Source organism: Cajanus cajan, chromosome 6 (assembly GCF_000230855.2).
Source record: "Cajanus cajan strain Asha chromosome 6, NIPB_CcT2T_4, whole genome shotgun sequence".
NCBI lineage: Eukaryota > Viridiplantae > Streptophyta > Magnoliopsida > Fabales > Fabaceae > Cajanus > Cajanus cajan.
The window spans coordinates 48,314,722-48,337,211 of record NC_138522.1 but is presented as its reverse complement, the minus strand read 5'-3'; the positions used below and the strand labels follow the sequence as shown (position 1 = coordinate 48,337,211).

Genomic DNA, 22,490 nt, shown 5'->3' with positions numbered 1-22,490 from the left:
AAGGAATGTCTACAAGTAATGAACAGAATATACTCACGCCAAGGTGGAGGACATCTCATGCAATAATCAACGTTTAATTGCTCTTTTACTGGATGTGGTTGAATCTGACCCTCTTGAGACTGCTTTGTCTTTTTGTTGGCACCACCACACTCAGCCATGTTACATGTACAGAAAATTACAAGCAAGTAAGCATAAAGAAAACTACACGTAAGTGAAACAAGACAATAGTTGAATATATTTTTGTATTTGAAAGAAACTTATTGCAAATGACAGTTACAAGGTCATAATGAGCACATAATACTAATTATGTAGAAATTTTCCGTTACATAATTTGAGATTATAGACTATCAATATTTTGAAACAGTTATTTATCATTATTTTTTTATCAAAGCAAAAAATTATATATATATATATATATATATATAATTGTAATAGGTTATATTTAATAAAAACTATGTTTTTTAATTATATATATATATATATATATATATTATAACAATGACGTGTTAATAAGGGGAGAGGATTCAAATTTGAATATAATTTAAAATCCTATAACTGACAAAAACCAAAATAATTTAATTATTTGACCAAAATAAAAGGTCTTAAGCAAGGTCAGGGGTTCGAATCCTGCCTTGTGTATGCAGCCGCGTTAAATCTTGGGGCCAGCTATCCTACCCTTTGAGGTGCCTCCAACGTAGCGAGGAGACTAGTCACTACTGTCGGCGGTGGATACTCCAGGAACGAACCTAAAAAAAACTATAAAACATTAATTACAACACCAAAAAAAAAAAACTAAAACATTAATTAGTTAAAATCTACATAAATTAACTGAAACTTTTTCTAATCATATATAATGCTAAAATGAAAAAAAAATAACGATATTTGTTATAAAAAAAGGTTTAAGGAATTAAAAAGAAAAAATAAATGGTATCACTAAACTTTCACTCACTTGCCAATAATTCCAATGAGATATTAAATCTTTCTATAATATCTTGAAACTTGTATTTCACAAGAAAAAAGTTATTAGATAACTCAGAAATTAGTATTACAAACATTATATAACATATTTTAAAGACTAAATAAGATATGGTGACATTTTCTTACCAATGACATGATATGGTAAGAGTCTTTAGAACTTATATATTAATTAGGGGTGGATATATAAATTGGTCCATTTAAGTTTTAGCCTATAAAATTCATATTTTATATGGATTGGACAAATTTAATCTACAAAACAAATGGATTTATTTTTCAAATTTGTATTTGTCCCGTCAAAATCTACAAATAAATAGACTAATCAATGGGTTTAAATAATAATTAAAAAATATATTCTTAAAAAATAAAAATACATAAAATTAGAAGAAGAAAAATATTTTCTATTTATAAGCTTAAATAATAAATATTAAAATATTAAAATATTAAAATAAAAAATATTATCAATACTTATATATATAGTAGTATTAAACTTTTAATAATAAAAACATCAAAATATCATAAAAATAATTCAAATGATAAATACATATCAATTAAACATAATTTTTAATGTCATAATAATTTAAAAGATTAAATACACAACTAAATATTAAGTTCACCAAGTTCGAGAATTTCACGGATCAGACTCAAAAATTAAACATAATTATACATATTTTTTTTAAAAAATGGGTTCATTATTCATGAAGTTCACAGGCTTACAAACCGATCTATGAATTTGAATCCATCTATCCACCCCTAAAGACAATCAATACATTGAGAAGAAAAGAATGAGGTACTTGTGTAGAGATCTTAAATTCGGTTTATATGAACCCTAGTCGATTTACTCGTGTAATATATAGAGTCTCAGATAATTTATTTTTATCAACAATAAGTTAATTTCTATCTAACAAACTAAATTTATTTTATATTTCATATCATTTTAAAAGATGATGCAATTATAAAAAAAAATATATAAAACATTGTACCTTTGTTTTATATCTAAACTAGACATGGCAATCTAACCTGTTCCGTGGGTACTCGCCCCGATTTGGACGGGAAAAACCTGTGTTTATTGAGTTCGGGTTCGGGTTCGATTTTTCCCTGATTGATAAAATCGGGGACGGGGCAGGGGACGGGGATGTTAATACCCACCCTGCCCCCGCCCCCATACCTGCCCCCGCCCCTGTCCCGCTTAATAATATAATTAAAAAATTATTTTTTATATATATATAAACCAAAATTAAAAATATTTATATGTAAAAATTTATATTATTAAACTTTTCTTTTATTTTTTTTAAATTGTTCATATTTATTTAAAAGAAAAAAAAAGAAGAAGAAAAATAGGAACGGGAACGGGGGCGGGGCGGGGAAACCCGACAGGGACCAAGATTTTATCCTCAGTGGGTATTAGGGGCGGGGGCGATTTAAATTTGTAAGGGCGGGAGCGGGAAACGGAAAACCTGCCCGTTGTCATGCCTAATCTAAACCACAAGCAAAGAGTTTGTTTCAAAATTGTCAAATAAATAACAAAAAAAAAGTATATTAGGTTTGATGTTTTTATTATAATAATAATAATAATAATAAAGTATGAAAAAATTATCATATAGTTATTTTTAAAAAATTGAATTTATAACAATGAGAAAGCATTTAAAAAAAATGTACACATGTTCCAACAGAGGTAAAAAAAAACGAAAAATGAAAAAGCTTTCATTCCTAAATAAAAAACATATTTTGTGCGAAAATATGTTGATTAAATTAATAATAAGAATTTTTTTAGGATAAGTGTAAAATTTTTAAGTTTTATGTTTTAAAATTAATAAAATGTTTATATTTGAGTTTTTCTCATTATTAATATTATATTGTATAATTTTTAAAATAATTATAAAATATAAGTATCATTCAATTAGTCTAATTTTAAATATTATTATTTTATATAGTCAAAAAATATTGTTATTTTCTTTTGACAACAATCTTAATTATTAATTTAACTTTAAGAAATTTATCCTTTAAAATGTATATTTGTAATTTTATAATATATACTAGTATATTTACTTTTATGATGCACGATATTTGATTTAATATATATTTATATTTTTGTCTAATTTACTACTATCTCTGACAATTAATATATTTATCAAATTTGTATTAGTTAGCAACTTTTGGTATATATATATACTTTTGATAATAAATATATTAAAAAATAAATTATTTTTATTAATTTTATATTTTAAAGTATATTTTATTCATATTTTAAAATTATTATTATCTTTATTTTATAAGAATAAAGGTTTATTATATAACAATCTCTATTTAACTTTGTTTTCTTCTCCTTCACCAACTATTTATATATATTATTAAAAGTGGAATAGTCCTAACGAAAAACTACATTACCCTAGATTCAATTATTTTCTAATTTTTTTTCTTTTATAATTCAAATAGTTCCTATTAGTTATAAAATTAAATTATTTGATTTTATTAAAATTTAATGATGCCAATTAAAAATGCTACATTTTTAATATGAGATATGAATTTTTTTAATGATTTTTAATTGATTTTTTTTTTATGGATTTTATGAGTCGGTTGTTAATTCACAAGTAATTTCTATTTAACTTTGTGTTTTCCTCATTCATCTATTACTTCCATAAATAGTTTCCTTGAAAATTATTCTATTCAAACCTACATTGTCCTGGACCCACTTATATTTTAAAACTTATGATTTTTAGAGTTCAAACTTATTTTCTGAAACTCTCATGTCATTTAGAGTTCAAACATTTTCTATTAGTTATAAAACTAAATTATTAGCTTTTAATAATTTAATGACATGAATTAAAGATATTACTTAATGAATTTTAATGTCAATTATATGTTTTTAATGACTTTTTATGAATTTTATGACATTTTTGTTTGTTTACGAGTAATTTTTATTTTACATGCTCTCATCCTTCACCTAGTACTATTCTATAGTATGTTCTTTGTTAATTTTTTTATTTTTATTTTTTCTTTTGTAGTATCAAATTTTTTATTTAATTTTTTTGTGTGTTATTTATAGATGGTGGATTGATAATGATGAAGCTTAGTAGTGACTTTAAATGACGTGTATGAATGAAAAGATTTGAGTATTCTCTTTTTTTACATCTTTTATCTTTCCATAAAAGTTTATGAAGACTATTTTATTACTCTCATAATTCAATATATTTATCATATATTATCATCCTATACATTGGATTCGTTGTCAAAAAGAAGATGGAATGTACATTTTCTCCTTTAATTTACATTCTTCTCATTATTTTCTCACACATGTTTTAAAATTTAATAATTTCTTTTACATGAGAAGGATAATTGAAGTATGAGAAGTTGATAAAAATTATATAAAACGATATAAAGGTAATTATTATTTATCATTCAATGTGTTGAATATAAATTATAATCTATACGTCTATATATTATTAAAGGTATAATACTCTCTTTAAAAATTATATTGTCATGGATTCACTTATTTTCTAAATATCTTTTATCTTTTAGAATTCAAACATTTCCTATTATAAAACTAAATTATTAACTTTTAATAAATTTAATGATGCAATTAAGAACATAAGATTTTAAATAATTTTTAATGTCAATTATATGTTTTCAATAATTTTTTTATGGGTTTTATGAATCTTTCTTTTGTTAGTCTATAATGATTTCTATTTTACTTTGTATTTTCCTCCTTCACCTATTACTTTAGTTTTGTATGTTCTTTTAGTTTTTTTTTTTTTTTTTATTTTTGTATCTGTACTCTGTAGTATCAAATTTTTTGAAAACTTAAGATGCTTAATTCTTATTTAGATACAAATTATAAGTATTTTTGAAAATTTTTCTATTAAAAATAAAAAGTATTTCAATGGTCTCTCTTAATATATAAATTATTCCTAATGGATAATCTATTGTTCAGAATTGTATATATATTAAAGATTCGATTACTTGAGCGCGTTGATTTTTGTCAACCCCTTTACTTACTACCTTACAACTTGAAGCAATATATTGAGTAAAAGCAGTCTGGTATTGATATGTGAATTGAACCTCAAATTCAATAAGAATCATTTCCTTTAAGGATGAATTTATACAATTAATCAATGCACTTCAGGACCATGAAATAAGTGTATTTCAGAGGGTTATGTTTCAAAAGTTCTAAAAGCAGATAATGACTTGTAACTTTTAAAAAGAAAAAAAAAACAAATTAGGTTGGAAATTATTTTGTTTAGAAACTAAATCAAGCCATTTCTATTCCTAAAAACAACTGGATATTCCCCTTAAACGAAGGAATTTAAAAAAATGTTTCTAATTCTATCATAGAAAATTGAAATTATAAAATGTTATTAAAATTCTTAACATGTATCTACAAGTCGTTGATTCAAGTAAAAATTACCTTAATATTTTGAAATACGGTCTCAAGTTTAGTAAAGTTGATAAATTTTTTGTACTGATTATACAAAATGATTAAAGTGTTTTACAAAAATATTCGGTAACTTTGAAAGAAGAAAAAAATTGGCTGACTGATTTCCTCGATGAATAATTTAAGTCTTTACTAAAAAAATTATAAAACTTTTTCCAAACACAGTAAAAAAGAAAGAAAAAAATCCGATTCATTTGTCGTATTAAGGAAACCACAAATACGCGTAGACACGTTTTTGACTGTGCACTAATCAAAAGATTATTACATCTAAACTCATGAATTCCATATAGATCGTATACCAAAAAAGATGAATTCCATATATTCAAAACTCCTTAAGCATACCAGAGATTCCTTTTTCGCTGATTGGTCACAAAATCTGATTTCAAATTTTCTTTTCCTGTTTTGGCCACAGTGTCAAGTCCACTGCTGGTGATCGAACAAACACCGTACGATCACATATATTAACAACAACCAACGGGTGTGATTAAAACTTCTTAGACCATTACAAGGTAAGTAAATTAAATGAAAGCGTGTTTCCCATAAAGCACAATTTGCTTCATTTGAATCAACTTTGACACATCAATCCACCAACAAAAATATATATACACCATAACATAGTAGGAGACAATGCAATTTATTCCGAAATCCAAAGGGTGAAGAAAGTGAAAGTGAGATGAGTTACTACAATCAAAACGCTCCTATGTCCGGGCCTCCTCCTCCTCAAGGTTCTCAAACAAATACATCAAAACATTGTTAAATTGTTTATTTATTTATTTTTTTAATCTATAGATTTTAATTTACTGTGACATGTCTCAATGTTGATTATGTTATTAATTTGCTATTGTTGGGTCCAAATACTATAGGGTATCCTCAACCAGGTTATCAAGGTCCTCCTCCTCCATACCAAGGAGCTCCTCAACCCCCACCTCAAGTTTTTGTCTCTCAAGCTCCACCTGTGGCACAAGGACAAGGTTCAGCAGCTGCCGCCGGTGGAATGGCCGGATGGTACATACTCTTTTCAAACTTCAAACTTTATACATATATATATTACTCTCATTTCATCATCACACTTGTTTTAGTGATTGATGTGCTAGTTTAATTTATTTATCAACATTGATTCAATTTAAAATCTTCATAATGTTATAGACTTGGAAAAAAGTAAAATTGAAGTTTGATAATATTGTATTACTTTTTTCATGTCATGAGAAATTAAAAAATGTTTAATTATTTGTTATTTTTGTGTTGTAGTCTTGGTGCAATGGGATGCCTCTGCTGCCTAGAGCTGTGCTGTTGTCTCGAAATATGTTGTTGACCTTGATCAGATTAGACAAAAAAAATTGGCATGTCTTACTACGGCAACCACCACCGAACGATATGTGAAAATTTATTTCATGATTGCATAAATTTTAGAGAGCTATTAGTATTATTATTTAGAAGTGGTCGATGTTCAATGACGAATTATTAAACAAATAAAGTATTATATATTATATATATTAAATATGTCCAGTAAATTTACGTAAATTCAATATGAGCCTCTATGTGGATTTAAATTCAATATCGCGTAATCTTGATTGAATTTTGTAGCAAGATTACAAGAAGAGATGAATACCATGTAAAAAAAAACACTAATTTTATGTCAGTAAAAATTTAACCAAAATAACGGTATGTAATAGATGTTCATCTAATTATATTTATACTTGGTTGAGATGATCTAGATTTCATGACAAAAGGCTTAAAATTTCCTATTGGGTAGACTATTTTCTCTAGGGGTAGGAACAAAGTAACTTAACTCTAAACAAGACATTACATGTAGTTATGGACTGAACCAACACTAAGAATAAAAAAAAAATCTATTATACATATTAAACTTCGAGCCTAGTCCAAATCAGCACCTTTAGTGATGAATTTTACAATTACAGTCAATGTCAATACATACAAAGGACGATGAAATAAGTGTGTTTTAGAGGAGTTATGGTCTGAAAATTCCAAAATCGATTCATGACGAAATTTGTAACTTTTTAAAAAACAAACCAGGTTGGATGTTTTTTTTTAAGAACTATATTGGGTCCTTTTTTTGTAAATGAAAGAGATTTTAAAAAACATCTTGTATGGTAAAAAACCTAAAATATTGTTATCTCAAATTGTTAATGTGTGACGTTGCCACTTTCATTAGTTTAACAAAACTCTATCGACATAATTATTAATGCGCTTCATTAAAAAAAAAAACTTAAGAGAATATTTGGTAACTTTTTTTTTATTAAGTTCAAATCTAGGTGAGTGATTTTCTTAATGAGTAATTTAAATATTTGCCCAACAAATTATAAAACCTTTTCTAAACACCATAGAAAAGAAGAAAAAAAAACATTTAATTTATCCAATTAAAAAAACGACTACGCATAGGCACTTTTTTGGTACACTAATCAAATGATTATTACATCTAATATTTTTTGAGAAATTATTACGTATAATCTAATGAAATGTGTATTCAAAATGCATCGGTAGACTTTGGGCTTTTGCCCTCTTTAATGTCAAAAAAAATAAAACATCGGGTAATAGCGTGTTTGAGATATTAAAGTGTCCATATAATTACAATTTTTTCCAACGTTATTGTAATCTACAACCACGAGTCATGAGTGTAAAAAATGATTTTATAGACCATTATTTTGTAAATCTTGTCCCTATATTTTTTTTCTTCAGTTTTTGTCACTAAGTTAAATTTTATTATTTTGTTAGTTGACTATTCATGGCCGTTACTGTTGATAATAACTGAAGATAATTCACCTTATTGCCGCCATTAAACAAACCAAGAAACTTATAACTGAAGTTTAGTAAAGAACTCAATTTAACACGAGGCTGAATATTTAGAATAAATTAGAGAAAGAATGCGAATAAGCAAGAATCTAGAACAAAATAAGCGAAACACGATAATATGACATGTAAGTTGAAAAGCTGGTCCAAGTTTTACCAATACCATCTAGAATCCACCGGATTTTGCATATTTTCAACAGAGTTGAATTGAAATAGAAAGTTGGTTGCACTTGCATTCATATTTCATTGTATATTATTTGGGTGATCAAATTAGTAAGTGGGAAACGAAATTTGGAGATTACGATGTAGGTATATGTAGCAATATGAATACAAAAGAGACTTTTAAGAAATTCAGTAGCACTGTCTTGTGAATCACATATTCAGAATCGAATGCCATTGAGTCTCACTTAAGTATCAACAACCTCACAACAACGGAAAACAAATGATGGATTTCCACATTACAGAAAAAGAGAAAAATACAGTTTCTCTGGTGTTTTGGTGTTCTTATCTGATCAGAATTTGAAGTTTCACTTTAGAAACTTATGTTGACATTTAATAAAATCATTTATTATGTGGATTGTGGAGGTGAAACTTCCATTCTAAATAGAAAACAACACATAAAACACCGTAGGAATTGCATCTATGTTTTGTTAAAAAGAAAAAGGCAATACCATATTTTTCAAGACTGTAATGGTAAAGCAGGAGAGATAGCAAAAACACATGATACAAAAATATGGAACATTCTGAGACTCTTATGTCATAACTCATGCTTTTCATGTCTCAGCTGCAACTACTTCACCGTTGATTTTCTCATGCATTGCAGTCTTCTCATGGTCACCTTCAAGTTGGCTTAAATTTCCCTTCTCCTTGATCAGTTGGATGTGGTGGTGTTTGCAGTAGAGTTTGCCATCGTGTGCAATGTAATTAGAAGGACTAATAACACACCCTCCATGAGTGCATTTGAAACAACTCTTGTGATAAGGTGTTCCATTCACACTAACCTACACCATTTCAAAATACTCATTTCATTCATGTAGCATATAAAACTTAATACCCCTTTATGCAGCAGAATGAAAATTTTAGCACTTAGCATCAAGGTTTTAGATTAGAGAGGAGGGTGAGATGGATGCTTAGCAATTGTGAATGGTGACACTAAAATGCATTAATGGATGAAATTATGGTTGTGTTGTTACCTTTTCAGTAGGATACACTGTTTTCTGACAACCGGCACATTTATCTCTGGTTCCACCAAACATACTTAAAACTTTGGTTGCTGCAGGTCTCTGATTAAAAACAGCTCAAAAATTAGATAAATGCAGCAAAACTCTCTCAACACTCTTTTTAAAGCATTCTCTGTAATTAGCTAAAATTTATTTTTGGTTACAAAGTAATGAATAAAACTCATTAATAAAAAAAATAAAATTTTGTAATTTTCAACAAATTTGAATCGATGATGAAATGTGTCACTGACATCTCCCCTAACTTGCTTTGTCGCACATTAACAAGTATCTAGGTTAGTAGATAATACCTCATTATCACCTGTTTTTTCTGGTTTGGCAATTTTTGGTGTCCCTGATCAGCCAAAAGGAAATAACATTTAGTGACCCAGAAGAAAAATATAGTGAAGCTTAATTTGAATTATTGGATTTTTTGGATCCTTCGTTACCTTCGAAGCTTTTGTCAAGGCTACCAGTTCTTTTGAAAAGTTGGTCAAAGTGTGGCTTGCAGTATAGAACTCCCTCAAAAGAGTTATAGTTGCTAAGCTGCAAATACATTACTCTGTCACTAAACTTTATAAAAATTAAATCCAGTTGCACACCTTAAAACACTAGAAGGCAAAGAGGATCCAATATTTTTTGCCATTGCCAGCTGTTGAACATTAAAAGAAACATCTAGGGAATCATATAGACCATAAACAAGAGATTGCCAAATCAATTTCAGTTTAAGTGGAAAAACAGTGAAAGGGAGGAAGCAGAATTAGATCCATCCACCACACCTTAAATTTGGATGGATTCTTGTGTATATTATGAGGTTTGATACATTTTTTTTCTTTCCCTTTTGAATGTTACAAGCAGGCTTACAAGTAAGCAACAGGAAATCCTGGTAAGGTTTTGGAAAGAAAATTAAGAGAAATGCGAAAACTAAGGAAGTTATAATTTCACTTTTAGTGACACTAGTTTGTTCTGATGATCAACAACAGACACCAGATCTAGGGACATAAAGACCTCAACTAGAGTGAAACCCTACATGACCATGAAGAATTGTTATCCGTAGATACAAATCCAAAGAGGTTAGAAGAGAAAGACCTTGAGTGTTCCTTTGCAGTGGTGGCATCTGAAGCAAGCCTTATGGTACACTCGGTTATCCGCAGTCAACTTATCAACGAGATAAACCGTTTTGTCACAAGCCATGCACTTCTGGGTTGTTCCTGCAAATGCCATAATTTTCTTATTCTCTCACCTTACCAAGGTGTGCGTGTTTTTTTGAAGAGCAAAACGATGAAGAAGAGGAGATAAGGATAAAGGGGTGGTGAAATGTGAGAGGCAGCAGACAAAAGCAGACGCCTCAACAAATATACTGTCATTGACAATGATTTTGTCCAAGATTTTAACCACCAAACTAACGTGTTCTCCTACTACATAATTTTAATGTCTTCAACTGTGTTGTTAAATGCGTACAAACTAAAAGACATGAAACAAACACAATAACATGTAGTACGCAACAAAAATATCAAGTTTAACTTTTGAGCCAAGTAGGAGTACAGTAACTTCCAATTACGGTGGCATAGCGAAAACTAAAAAAAAAAAAAACATTACAAGCCCTTTGTTTTTTTCTAACTGCCTTGTACCATCATTATTAAATTTGTATTTATTAGGATGGGAAGATGAAGAATCATAATGTCACATATACTGTAAGATGGGTGGATACCATGACCCTACACAGTACAGACCATAACTCACTGGCGTTTGACCTAAATCTTTAGCAATTCCTTAGTGTTACTTGAATTAAATTATAGAATCACGAAAGTCTCCAACTAAGTCCTTAATTAATTAATACTAATATAAAATACAGTCACTTTGTAACGTGGGCTTCCATGGCACTGCATCGTTCAACATCCAGTTGTCGAATCTCACTTTTCAAATAGTATCTCTCATATTTTTCTTGAGTTACAAGGGATGGATTGCAAATTTGCAAGGTTACCAATAACTGTATAGAGATCTGAATTTTGATATGTGGCACTACTTTTACGTTTTCCATTTTGAGTCGAACGTAGAAAGAGGAGATAAAATATCATATAATATTTTTGTATATGGAAAAGTTTAGAGATCAACGTCAGGCACAGAGTACCTACAATGATGGGTTTGGTGTGTGTTTCAATAGTCATTGCAATTTTCAGTAGCACTCCAATTATGATAAGAGTTAATCATTTATACACTATTCATCATATCTTTTAAAATTACTTATTTTATTAAATAAGCAACTGATATGATACTATTAAAAGATATGATTGATCGTCGGTGTAAAATTTTTTTACACTTATGATAACAGCTCGCGCTTATTCTGTTATTGCCCCACATTGTAAAGCCTAATAAATAATATTTATTTAAAAACTTACACTAATGAGACAACATTGGGCATTTGGTCTAGTGGTATGATTCTCGCTTTGGGTGCGAGAGGTCCCGAGTTCGATTCTCGGAATGCCCCAATTTAAATTTTATTTGAGTTATTGGGCTTTTTATTAGGGACCCAGACCCAGTATGGTAGAAGTGTAGCACCAGAACTCTAGAAGCGCATTTTTGTTTTTGATTTGCTTTTGCTACCCTAATTGTCGTTGGCTCGTAAACGCGAGTCCATTGCTGTTCCTCGTTTGTCTAGTAGGCAAGGTTGTTGTTAACATTTGCGAATTTTGAAATTGGATATGCAGTCACGTAGTTTATGTTTTCCGTTGATCAATTGGAGCCAAATCCCACTCTTATCCATAATTTCTGTTTTAATTATTTTTTTCCTCTTTATGTTGTATGAACTATTTTCAGTGATTGCCTTAATATAAACTCGATTTAACACGATTCCGTAGTTGAAATGTGAAAAAATAAATGGCTGAGGAATGGGGATTTAGCTTTGGCATTAGCATTAAACACCGATAGGTATAGGTACAGGTGCTTTATCAAATAACGTGTCGGGAGTGCAGCACGCACCACTTCGTTTTGTTCATTTTAATCTATTATTATCATGGGTTGTGAAGGTTCTATCGAAATATAGTTGTTTGAGTCATAGGTGGTGCTGTCTTAGTCCACAATTTTTTTTTTGATTAAGATGAACAATTTGGATAGCTTATTACTGCCATAGGATAATTTTTTAAAGAGTTGTTGGTTTTTACATCTGTTGTCTGTAGGAGGTTTGCAGATAGAGATAGATATCCATATTAGTGCTTACGATTTCTGCTACTGGTTTTCTGGTGTAATTATGCTGATTTATTATTTTAGTTGCATCCTGTAGTTTTTACTTGGTTGCACATGGATTGTCTGATAAAATGCCGAGCTGTTGGTTTAAATTAGTTGATCAAATTTTGTTTTGTCATTTCATAAGGTTTAATTTTACTGATTATCATGTAGGGAAACAGTACGCAAAGGAAGGAAGGAAAATGGTGTTTGGGCAAGTAGTAGTTGGTCCTCCTGGCTCTGGCAAAACAACTTATTGCAATGGCATGTCTCAGTTTCTCAGTCTAATTGGAAGGTGAGCTTCACTCTCTAAAGGGAGATAAAATAGAATATGTTTTTATTCTGTCAATTGTAGGTTTTCTACTAATTTGGGTATTGTAATTGCCTTACATATGTTGTTTTTGGAAATGTAGGAAGGTTGCTGTTATCAATTTGGATCCTGCTAATGATTCATTACCGTATCCTTCCCTCTACTTCTTTTAGACACTCGTTTTCAAAACTTTAACGTTTTATTTGTATAGTTCAACTGGTATGATTTCCCCTAACAAATAATATAGCTATGAATGTGCTGTGAACATTGAGGATCTTGTGAAACTAAGTGATGTAATGGTGGAACATTCGCTTGGTCCAAATGGGGGTAAGCTGTTCCTTTTTTTTTTTTTTTTTTTAAAAAAGTTTTTATTTATTTTATGAATTTTGTGTTTTAACTTCACTGTTCACATATAGTACAGTGGTACTGGGCTGCTGAAAGTGTAGGCATGGGGTGATGGTTTTCTAGATTTCAATGTGTATGACTAGAAATATAACAAATTACACTGTATGCAAATCAATGGTTGTAAAAGGGGCCATGAATGTGCTACACCAGCTTTTATAAGGTATCTGTGCCTTAACGTGTACATACTCTCAAGCTTCTCCTGTATTGTACAAGCAGGTCTTGTGTATTGTATGGATTATCTAGAGAAAAATATTGACTGGTTGCAAGCAAAACTGGAACCTCTTTTGAAAGGTCAGTGCATTATTATGCCATAATTTGTAGATGTACAGGCTAAATAATCAAACTATAAGTTCCAAATTATCTTTATATTAGTTATATAAAGTACAAACTAGTAACCTGACAATTGTATTAACATTACAGATCACTACCTACTCTTTGATTTTCCTGGCCAAGTGGAACTATTTTTTCTTCATTCAAATGCCAAGAATGTCATCTTGAAACTCATAAAGAAATTGAACCTAAGGGTATAGTTCTGTTCTTTACATCTTGCTGATGTCAAACCATGTTATTTTAAAAACTCATGAATATTTTCATTATATGCAGTTAACTGCGATGCATTTGATTGATGCCCATCTTTGCAGTGACCCTGGGAAGTATATTAGTGCATTGCTTTTATCCTTGTCCACAATGCTACATCTGGAGCTCCCTCACATAAATGTCTTGTCAAAAATTGATTTAATTGAGAGCTATGGAAGGCTAGGTATGGTAATTACTTATTTTTAGATGTCAGGGGTTAGATGTATTTTAGTTTATGCTGGTTAGAGTGACAGACTTTTATGCTGACTTTATGATTGGATTGTTGCAGCATTTAACCTTGATTTCTATACAGACGTGCAAGATTTGAAATATTTACAATACCATCTTGATCAGGATCCTCGCTCTGCTAAGTACAGGTGTGATGTTCTATATGGTGATTCCTGCCTGCTAACCATGCTTTTGATTCTAAGAGTATTTTAATGTTTTGTACTTCTGTTAATACTTTTTAACTGTTTTACTTTCTTAAGATGTGAATTCCACATTGTATTTTGCTATTTATCTTGTCTACCCTGGTCATTAATGCCATATTGAATTGTTGCGAAGTTGCATTGTTTTTAATAGGTTCTTTATACCCATCAGACTAAGGAATAAAGATAACATTGATTGTAACTTTTAGTGCTGTCAACAGCTTCCTCCTCGATGGGGAGATGCTAGTCTAAAATATGAAATGAATATTCACACACATAAAGTTGGATTTTATGATTTCTCGTGAGGGTGCACCATCGGTTGTAGCTATTATAACAACAAATGTGCAGCAATTTTGTTTATAAAAAAAAGAAAAAAAATGTAGAGTGATTTGATCAGTTGTTAATTTGCCTCACTTGAACTGTTTATAGTGCTATTATCTAATCTGTCCAGATGTTGAAATATGCCTATGTGGGTGGATGATCAAATTCTATGGTTGATGTTTAGGGTGAAGTAAAATGTTGTGGATGGGGATCAGATGGAAATTGTTTTGTTATGATATGTATATATATATATATATATATATAATAGTGCTATACTTCTAGATGCTTTCTCACTAGCTTTTTGGGGGCTTGCCACTATGCAGGATTTAAAACATTGGTTTTGTTGGTATACATCATGGTTATTAACTCTTTCTGGTTGATTACTTCATCTGTTCTCCAATTCATCCTTATGATAGACATTTGTTATTATTCTCAGAAGTATTTTTCATAATTATATTTGCAGAAAGCTCACAAAGGAACTTTGTGAAGTTATTGAAAACTTCAGTCTTGTGAGTTTTACAACCTTGGATATTCAGGTACACCAAATATGCCCAGTTTTTTTTCATGTGCCTGTGTCAAATGTTTGGAATCCTAAGTTGGAATTTCTTTTTCCAGGACAAAGAAAGTGTAGGGAATTTAGTGAAGCTTATAGACAAAAGCAATGGGTATATATTTGCTGGCATGGATGCAAGTGCAGTTGAATTTAGCAAGATTGCAATTGGTCCTGTTGATTGGGATTATTATAGATATCCTTTTTTCTTTTCTCATGTGACTATTCTGATATCTTGGGATGATTTACTATAGAACGTAATCAATGTCTCATTACTTGCACTATTGCATTGCATAACAATCATTGTTCATTGCTTTACATGCATATAGTGTTTCATTGCTTTACAATAGTTTTTAAGTATTAATTTGATTTTTGAGCTTGCTAATGCTGTAGTCTTAAATAGTGTTCTGATAATCATGCATGTACCAATTATTTTGCATGATTTCCTTTTAACATTTTCCTGGTCAAAGGCTTGATTGAATTCTGAGCTTCCCTTAACTCAGGAATCTACAGTTGCAGCAGTGCAAGAGAAGTACATGAAGGATGATGAAAATATTGATGATAATGAATAATGGGTAAAAGGTAAATAATTGAAAGAGAATGACACCTTGGTGAGTAATTTTACTTTCTTCATTCACTGTTAAATTGATTTCGTTTTATTGTGATTTGTGAAACCATGGTGAAGTCTACTTATAGCTTGTGACTCCCGTTGCAGATATTGCACAGGTCATTTATTGTGAGAGTTTGGATTTTCGTCCTTATAGTAGTGAAGATCATGAAAACATAATTGAAGCAGGGGATCTACTAGTTAGTTTCATGATATTAGCTAATTCAGGCTTCTCCAACAGCCAAAAAGTCAATTTCCAGTTTTGGGCTGACTTTGTACTATATTATAATTACAATCCTACATCTTGGAGTTCCGAATGAGATCTTTGTTTGTTCGTTGAAGTTGATTCATGTTAAGTTAAGCATCAAGCGGAGATGTTTTCGCTTTGATAGAGAGTTGTGTTTGGGAACCAAGTAATATCTATTTATTCGATTAAAGTGAATGGCATTTTGTAAAGTTTGTGACCAATGATACGTTTGGTTTAGGAAAGAAAAACGAAAGAAGAAATAAAACGAATTTAGGTTGTTTTGTAATGAAAGGAAAGAAAGATGAAAATTTATATTTACTCATTTAGTTGGGTAGAAAGTGAAAGGAAACAAAAAACATATAGTTAAGGATATTTTGATAATTCTATTAAAATTGTATAGAGGAATGTTCCGTTGAAATTTCTTTTGTTCCCTTCGTTTTCTTTGAAAACAATGAGGCTTAGAGTAATTTCTTATAATTTTAAGAATAAAATGCAAGTTTATTAGCATCTTTTCACTTTTGAAATGGCAGCATATAGTTGAAATGCCGCGTGAATTTATTGTGCTATATTATGCACACGTCTTCCATCAGAAGTCGTGAATAGAAGTTAATAAGAACATATGTTAAAAACTTAAAATTATGCAGTTGACTGTCATGAAAATGCTGAGATGCTTCAGAGCACCTTGTTTCTTTAAGCATGTAAAATAAGAAAATGTTTGGTGTTCTGACATTGAACATGTCAAATGATTAGCGTGTTAGTTTTCAACCTATATAAGAGAAAATTTCAATTCATTGAATTTTCTAAGGGTTTGAGAATTTTTTTTCCAACTATACCAGTTTTCAACCCCCTGTATATATAATTTACTTCGAATTTTTATCCGAAAAAATTGATGAAAACACAACTTTTTTTCTTTTAATCACCCAGTCTCTCTTTAGATTAAAGTTCAGTTTATATCAGTTTTTAATTTATGATTGTTATTCAAGAGTGTGTTTGATAATATATTTTAAAAAAAGTTTATAACCTCTTTTTACTAGTTTATAAATTAATTTGACCAAAATAATTTTATTTGCTACGCGGGCTTATTTTTATAAATTAATTGAGATACTTAATAAATTCTTTTTTCTTATTCTTTTTTTAATTAATTTACTTGAAATTATTTTTTTACTCTTTAATTTAAAGATCATTTTATTTGCATCCGATTATCTAACTCACATTATTAAATAAATAAATATGTTATTTTAATTGATTTTATAAGTTAATTTGAAGACACTTTCAATTTTAATTTTTTATTTTACATAAAATGTTTTTCTTACATAAAAGAGAAGGAAGACTTCGCTATCGTCAAACCCACAGTCCAACACCGAAGACACGTGTATGCACGTGAACTACTGAAATTAATATATATATATATATATATATATATCAATTTTTAATTCATCCTTAAAAAGATAAAAACATATTGTCCATACATGAAAGGTTGTATCCACGCTTAAGCAAGGTCAGGGGATTTGAATCCTGCCTTGTGTATGCAGTCGCGTTAAATCTTGGGGCCAGCTATCCCATCCTTTGAGGTGCCTCCAACGTAGCAAGGAGATTAGTCACTGCTGTCGGCGGTGAATACTCCAGGGACGAACAAAAAAAATACATGAAAAGTTGTTCTTTTTTGTCCATGCTAAGAGAAATATTACTTTGTTTTCCGCCAATTTCACTTCCACTCCAGATTTTAGGAAATACATTTCTACGAAACACAATACACGAAAAACGTATTTTTTTAATTGTTTACAAAATTTAAATAATTGATGTACTTGATTTTGATGCTTTACCATTAAAAAGTTTGACTGTCATAACTATAACTTTAAAAAGTTTAACTCTATGGTATTTCCGTTAAAAAAATTCAGTCCATAATTAAAATTTAATTCCTTTTAAATTCAAGAGTTCACTGAAATGTGATTGTATTTATTTATTATATACACGTGTGTAAACTAGACTTGATGTAACATTAGTTATTGATTGAAACTTAAATTAATTTTTTTTATCAGTAAGAATTATAATAACGACTATCCAATTTAGAATCATCTGTATATTTTTTTTCATTAGCAATCCTTACAATTGGACCAAACTAGTGGTTCTTGAAATAATTGTTGGTTTTAATCAAATTCAATAGACTTAATTGTAATGAATAACGAATTAAGTTGCTTAGATTAGTGGTATATTACATGGATATTAGTCAGGGATTTAGCGGTAGGGGTTAATCCACGCTTAAGTAAGGTCAATGATTCAAATCATACTTTGTGTATGTTGCTACCGGTCCTATTACTTCATTCTTTTTTAATTGTTGAATTTTTAGAAGAATTTTATTTTTATTTATTTGTCATTTTCAAAATTTAAAAAATATTAATTACATTATTTTTGTCATTATAACATTACTTTCTACCTAAATTTTAATTAGTTCACAGATTTACAACTAATATGTATCTATAATGGAGTAAAAATAAAAAGGGTATATAATATGGGACTTCAAAACCATGTTATAAAACACAGAAATATTTATTACATTTCAATTTGTGTATTAAAAAAGAACTAAAGTAGTATTAATGTAGAATTTTATAAATATATATATATATATATATATATATATATATAGAAGACTAAAGCAGTTTGTTTTTGTTCCATTTTTCCATGAAAAATAGTTTTATTTTGAAATTACAACAAAATTTATGAAATTCCATGAAAAATAGTTTTATTTTCTAGAAGATACGCTTAATATAGTACTGACAGCACCGTAGAATTTATTATTTATAAATAATGAATGACGCAGACCTGTTCAACTTAATGGATTAATGAATGAAAACCCTCGTCCCCAAGCAACAAGTTGTCTATAATTTATAACCCACACACTTATTTTTCCACGCATCCTCATCTTAAAATATTTGGTGACATGGTCCGAAAAGAATCATCTAAGCAGTGATGTAACTCTTTCTCTCGAAAAAGTCAAAGATATAAACATAGCCACATTGGAAACTCTTGCATGATTAAATTTCAAACATTAATTTGTTTTGACCCTAAGGCGTGCCCGGTTTGATTATTTGATTGGATCTAGTCAAGTTATCTTTTCCCTCAACGAATAAATATATATTTGTGCTCAAGTCACACCTTGTGTTTCACTATAATCTTAAACCAAAACCAAAACCCATCTTAGTTGTTCTAACTTGTTTCCATATGCTGAAGCCTTTTGTTTGTGGCACTTTTCGTCACCATGAAGAAGATGGTGTACCATGTTCAAGCCCCAAGAAGTCAAAAAGAAAAGATAACAAAAACCCTTACTCCAATCGAGGGTTGGACAAGTTTTCTGCACTTTTGGCTGATCTTGACGAGAGAAGGCAAAAGGTTTACTCACAGATGAGTCCTCACGAGATATCTTTGGTTCGGTTTGCGTATTCTAGCAACGATGATTTCGTTCCCATCGTGGTGAAGGTGAAAAACAAGGATCAGAAGAAACACAAGAGCGAAGAACTCGGGGTGAGACACTTGCAATCTTTCTCGGAGCAGTTGGAGAAATCTGCTGAAGAAGCAACCGTTGAAGAAAGGAAGCAACAACCAAGGTCGTTGGAATCACATCATCATAAGAAGGATTTTATTTTTGGCTTTTCTTGGAACATGTTCAAGTGGCCATCTTTCTACGTGCCTGTGGTTGTGATACTGATTTTGGTTTTCTTGACCGTGTTTGGGAGATCCGTTGCAACACTTTGCACATGTGTCGTGTGGTATTTGGTCCCCATGTTGAGTGAATATAAATATAATAGCTCAAAAGCAAGGAAATCGATTATGAATTCGAAGAAGAAGGATTATGTGAGGGGGTGGTTGAATGAAATGAAGAATCCTCGTGAAGAGTTAGCTTCTCCAACAAGTGGTGATTCCAAGGCTTATAATAATAATATTGGCAAGAGATCAGGGAAGCATGGCCACCAGAAAAGCTGGTGACGATCCATTATTTTATATAATTCGTTCTTTTATTTTTTGGGTTTCTTCTTCTATTTCCAATTTATGGGTTGGGAATAGGGTTTTTCCTTGTGTAAATATGCATGTCTACTTTTTTCTTGGTCATGTTCTTGAGACAGGTTGAAACTTCAATCCTTCTCTTGTTGGCATTTTGCCAGTGTAAATTGTGGAATAGTTAGGAGAAACTATAGATGCACATTATGTTTTTGTAAGGTTCTTTAAAGTCAAAGATCCATCCAATCTCAACTAAACAATGCCGTACTCAGAAGCGCTAATAGTTTATTAAAATTTTAAAATTATATAGAACTATGTATCTCAATAACATATTTTTATATAGTTTTAGTTGATGAGCAGTTTGAACCATTAAAGATAATCTAGTTATAAAAAAAATTATATAAGATTTTAAGTTCAGACTATATTGTATTATTGTGATTTTAAAAAAATGATGAGAAGTTTTTGCTCTATTGAACTAGTTAAACACCATTTTTTTTTTTTTGGATTAGAAGTTCATATGCATGTAAATTTAACAGAGCCTACGCATTTTGTACAACCTAGGTTAAAATCCACGAGTTCCCATAGTTTCGTTAGTTTTTATTTTTTATAAATTAAATTCTTACGATTTTAGAAAGATTTAAGATAATCCTTATAGTTCTTAATTTTCAATTAAATTTCTGGATTCTTCACTCCGCTATATATATTCCGTGAAATCATTCTTGGCTATGACGTGTGATGTTGATTATTTTCCATATCATCTATGAAGGTAACAGCTAGTATGACGTTTTTCACTGGAAAAATTTGGGGATGATCGAACATCATTCGAGAAAGCCATGTTTGACGTCGCTGATGAATTGCATCTTCCTCCAACTCTTCCCCATCAAACCCAATCAAATTAATGAAACACAACAATTTCACTCTTCATAATGCCTCAATAAATGTCAAGATATGAATAAAAATTTTAGTGAAGAAAACGATTTTCTGTATTTTTGTATGTTATTATAGACAGTTATTGTCCCTCCATTATATATAAAAAAGAATTAAGTTAATTAGTAAACTTAATTATATTGTTATGAAAGCTAACTACAAATTAGAAAAATAATTAGACCGTAAATCAACAAACTAATCAAGAAGTTATACATAACAAATATCCTAAATATATGTCAAAAGATATTAACCGTCTAAATATAATTTATGCATATTAAAAGATATTAACAACTAAAATATCTTATATGTATATTACTCTGTCACTAATACTCCTCTTTAAGTTAGAGTATGAAGATTTTAAATGTCTAACTTGTAAAATAATAACTGAAATTGTGATTTACAAAGGATTTTGGTAAAAATGTCAACCAATTGATGATCTATACAGATATAAGATGTGACTATGTTTCTTACTTGAATTTCATTCCAAACAAAATGACAATTTATCTCGATATATGTTTTGTTCGTTTTTGGAATAAGGGATTCACTGCGATATGCAGAGTTACTATATAATTGGATGAACATATCATACATCAAGGCAAAAGAAGATAGACTTTAACCATTTCAGTTCACACGTAAGATGAATTTTAAAAAAGAACACGATAAAATGAATTTTAAAAAGATTTAAGATAATCCTTATAGTTCTTAATTTTCAATTAAATTTCTGGATTCTTTCACTCCGCTATATTCCGTTAAATCATTCTTGGCTATGACGTTGATGTTGATTATTTTCCATATCATCTATGAAGGTGTTTACGATGGATTTCGTTTTATGGATCCTTTTTATTCGAACTAGCACGATTTCACGTTTTAATTTATGCGTGTTCGTGACATGACAGAATTGAAGACTTTCAGTGAAAAAAATAAAATCGTACAAGTAAGAAATAGAGTTTTCATTAAATGGTAATAGAATTACAATTCGTAAGGATAACGAAACGTGTTTAGAATGACTACACTACACTAGACTAGATTATGCTATGCTACGCTATGCTATTCTACTCCTAAAAAAGGAAAAAGAAAGGTGGTCGAGAAATCGTACCCAAAGCTGTCTCGTACGCACAGTATGCCTTATGCACAGGCTGCGGAGTGCATGTGAGGTATTGTGGGAATTAGATTTTCGACCTCCTGCTACGAGCATGGCTCGTTTAATTTATAGACAACGATTTGGGAAAGGTAACTGTTTCTGACGTGCTCCGGAAGTGCATAACCGTTCTAAACTTCCACCTCGACCTCGTGGCTTATTCCCGGGCACGTCTTTGGATAACTCTTGGAACTGCTCATTAACTTCCCCAAACCGTTCTGCAGCCTTTGACACTTATCCCATGATTTACTTCAACCGCTCTTAAATCGTGTCTCCTTTAAGTTCTTCATTCCGAGAGGTTGCGAAGTGTGTTCGTGTATGTTCGGATTCTTGG

The 22,490-nt window shown here is 30.1% G+C and overlaps 3 protein-coding genes, 1 long non-coding RNA gene and 1 other non-coding gene across 7 annotated transcripts; 4 read left to right on the top strand and 1 right to left on the bottom strand.

Annotated features, from left to right (window-relative positions):
- The first annotated feature begins 5,975 nt into the window (after window positions 1-5,975).
- On the top strand, window positions 5,976-6,905 carry LOC109797929 (uncharacterized). The gene is made up of 3 exons (XR_014434852.1): window positions 5,976-6,132; window positions 6,271-6,412; window positions 6,656-6,905. It is a non-coding gene; the product is annotated as an uncharacterized LOC109797929 (long non-coding RNA).
- Window positions 6,906-8,531: 1,626 nt separating this feature from the next.
- LOC109797722 (LIM domain-containing protein WLIM1) lies at window positions 8,532-10,831 on the bottom strand. Its single transcript, XM_020357841.2, has 5 exons — window positions 10,522-10,831; window positions 9,882-9,978; window positions 9,744-9,787; window positions 9,409-9,498; window positions 8,532-9,216 (listed from the first exon to the last, which is right to left on the bottom strand). Exons 1-5 carry the CDS (start codon window positions 10,654-10,656, stop codon window positions 8,989-8,991), a joined length of 594 nt encoding a protein of 197 aa, XP_020213430.1. The 5' UTR covers window positions 10,657-10,831; the 3' UTR covers window positions 8,532-8,988.
- Window positions 10,832-11,848: 1,017 nt separating this feature from the next.
- TRNAP-UGG (transfer RNA proline (anticodon UGG)) lies at window positions 11,849-11,920 on the top strand. Its single transcript has one exon. It is a non-coding gene; the product is annotated as a tRNA-Pro (tRNA).
- Window positions 11,921-11,940: 20 nt separating this feature from the next.
- Window positions 11,941-16,319, top strand: QQT1 (P-loop containing nucleoside triphosphate hydrolases superfamily protein). Of its 3 annotated transcripts, none has more exons than XM_083077414.1 (12): window positions 11,941-12,099; window positions 12,829-12,949; window positions 13,068-13,112; window positions 13,212-13,291; window positions 13,586-13,660; window positions 13,790-13,893; window positions 13,973-14,129; window positions 14,235-14,322; window positions 15,158-15,230; window positions 15,310-15,441; window positions 15,757-15,826; window positions 15,960-16,319. In XM_083077414.1, exons 2-11 carry the CDS (start codon window positions 12,858-12,860, stop codon window positions 15,814-15,816), a joined length of 906 nt encoding a protein of 301 aa, XP_082933540.1. In that variant the 5' UTR covers window positions 11,941-12,099; window positions 12,829-12,857; the 3' UTR covers window positions 15,817-15,826; window positions 15,960-16,319. The 3 variants fall into 3 exon arrangements, with proteins under 3 accessions (XP_082933540.1, XP_082933538.1, XP_082933539.1); XM_083077412.1 differs by having other exon boundaries at window positions 15,757-15,855; XM_083077413.1 differs by having other exon boundaries at window positions 11,951-12,102; window positions 15,757-15,855.
- Window positions 16,320-19,168: 2,849 nt separating this feature from the next.
- On the top strand, window positions 19,169-20,351 carry LOC109797747 (uncharacterized). The gene has a single exon (XM_029270932.2). It carries the CDS (start codon window positions 19,318-19,320, stop codon window positions 20,077-20,079), a length of 762 nt encoding a protein of 253 aa, XP_029126765.1. The 5' UTR covers window positions 19,169-19,317; the 3' UTR covers window positions 20,080-20,351.
- Window positions 20,352-22,490: the final 2,139 nt, after the last annotated feature.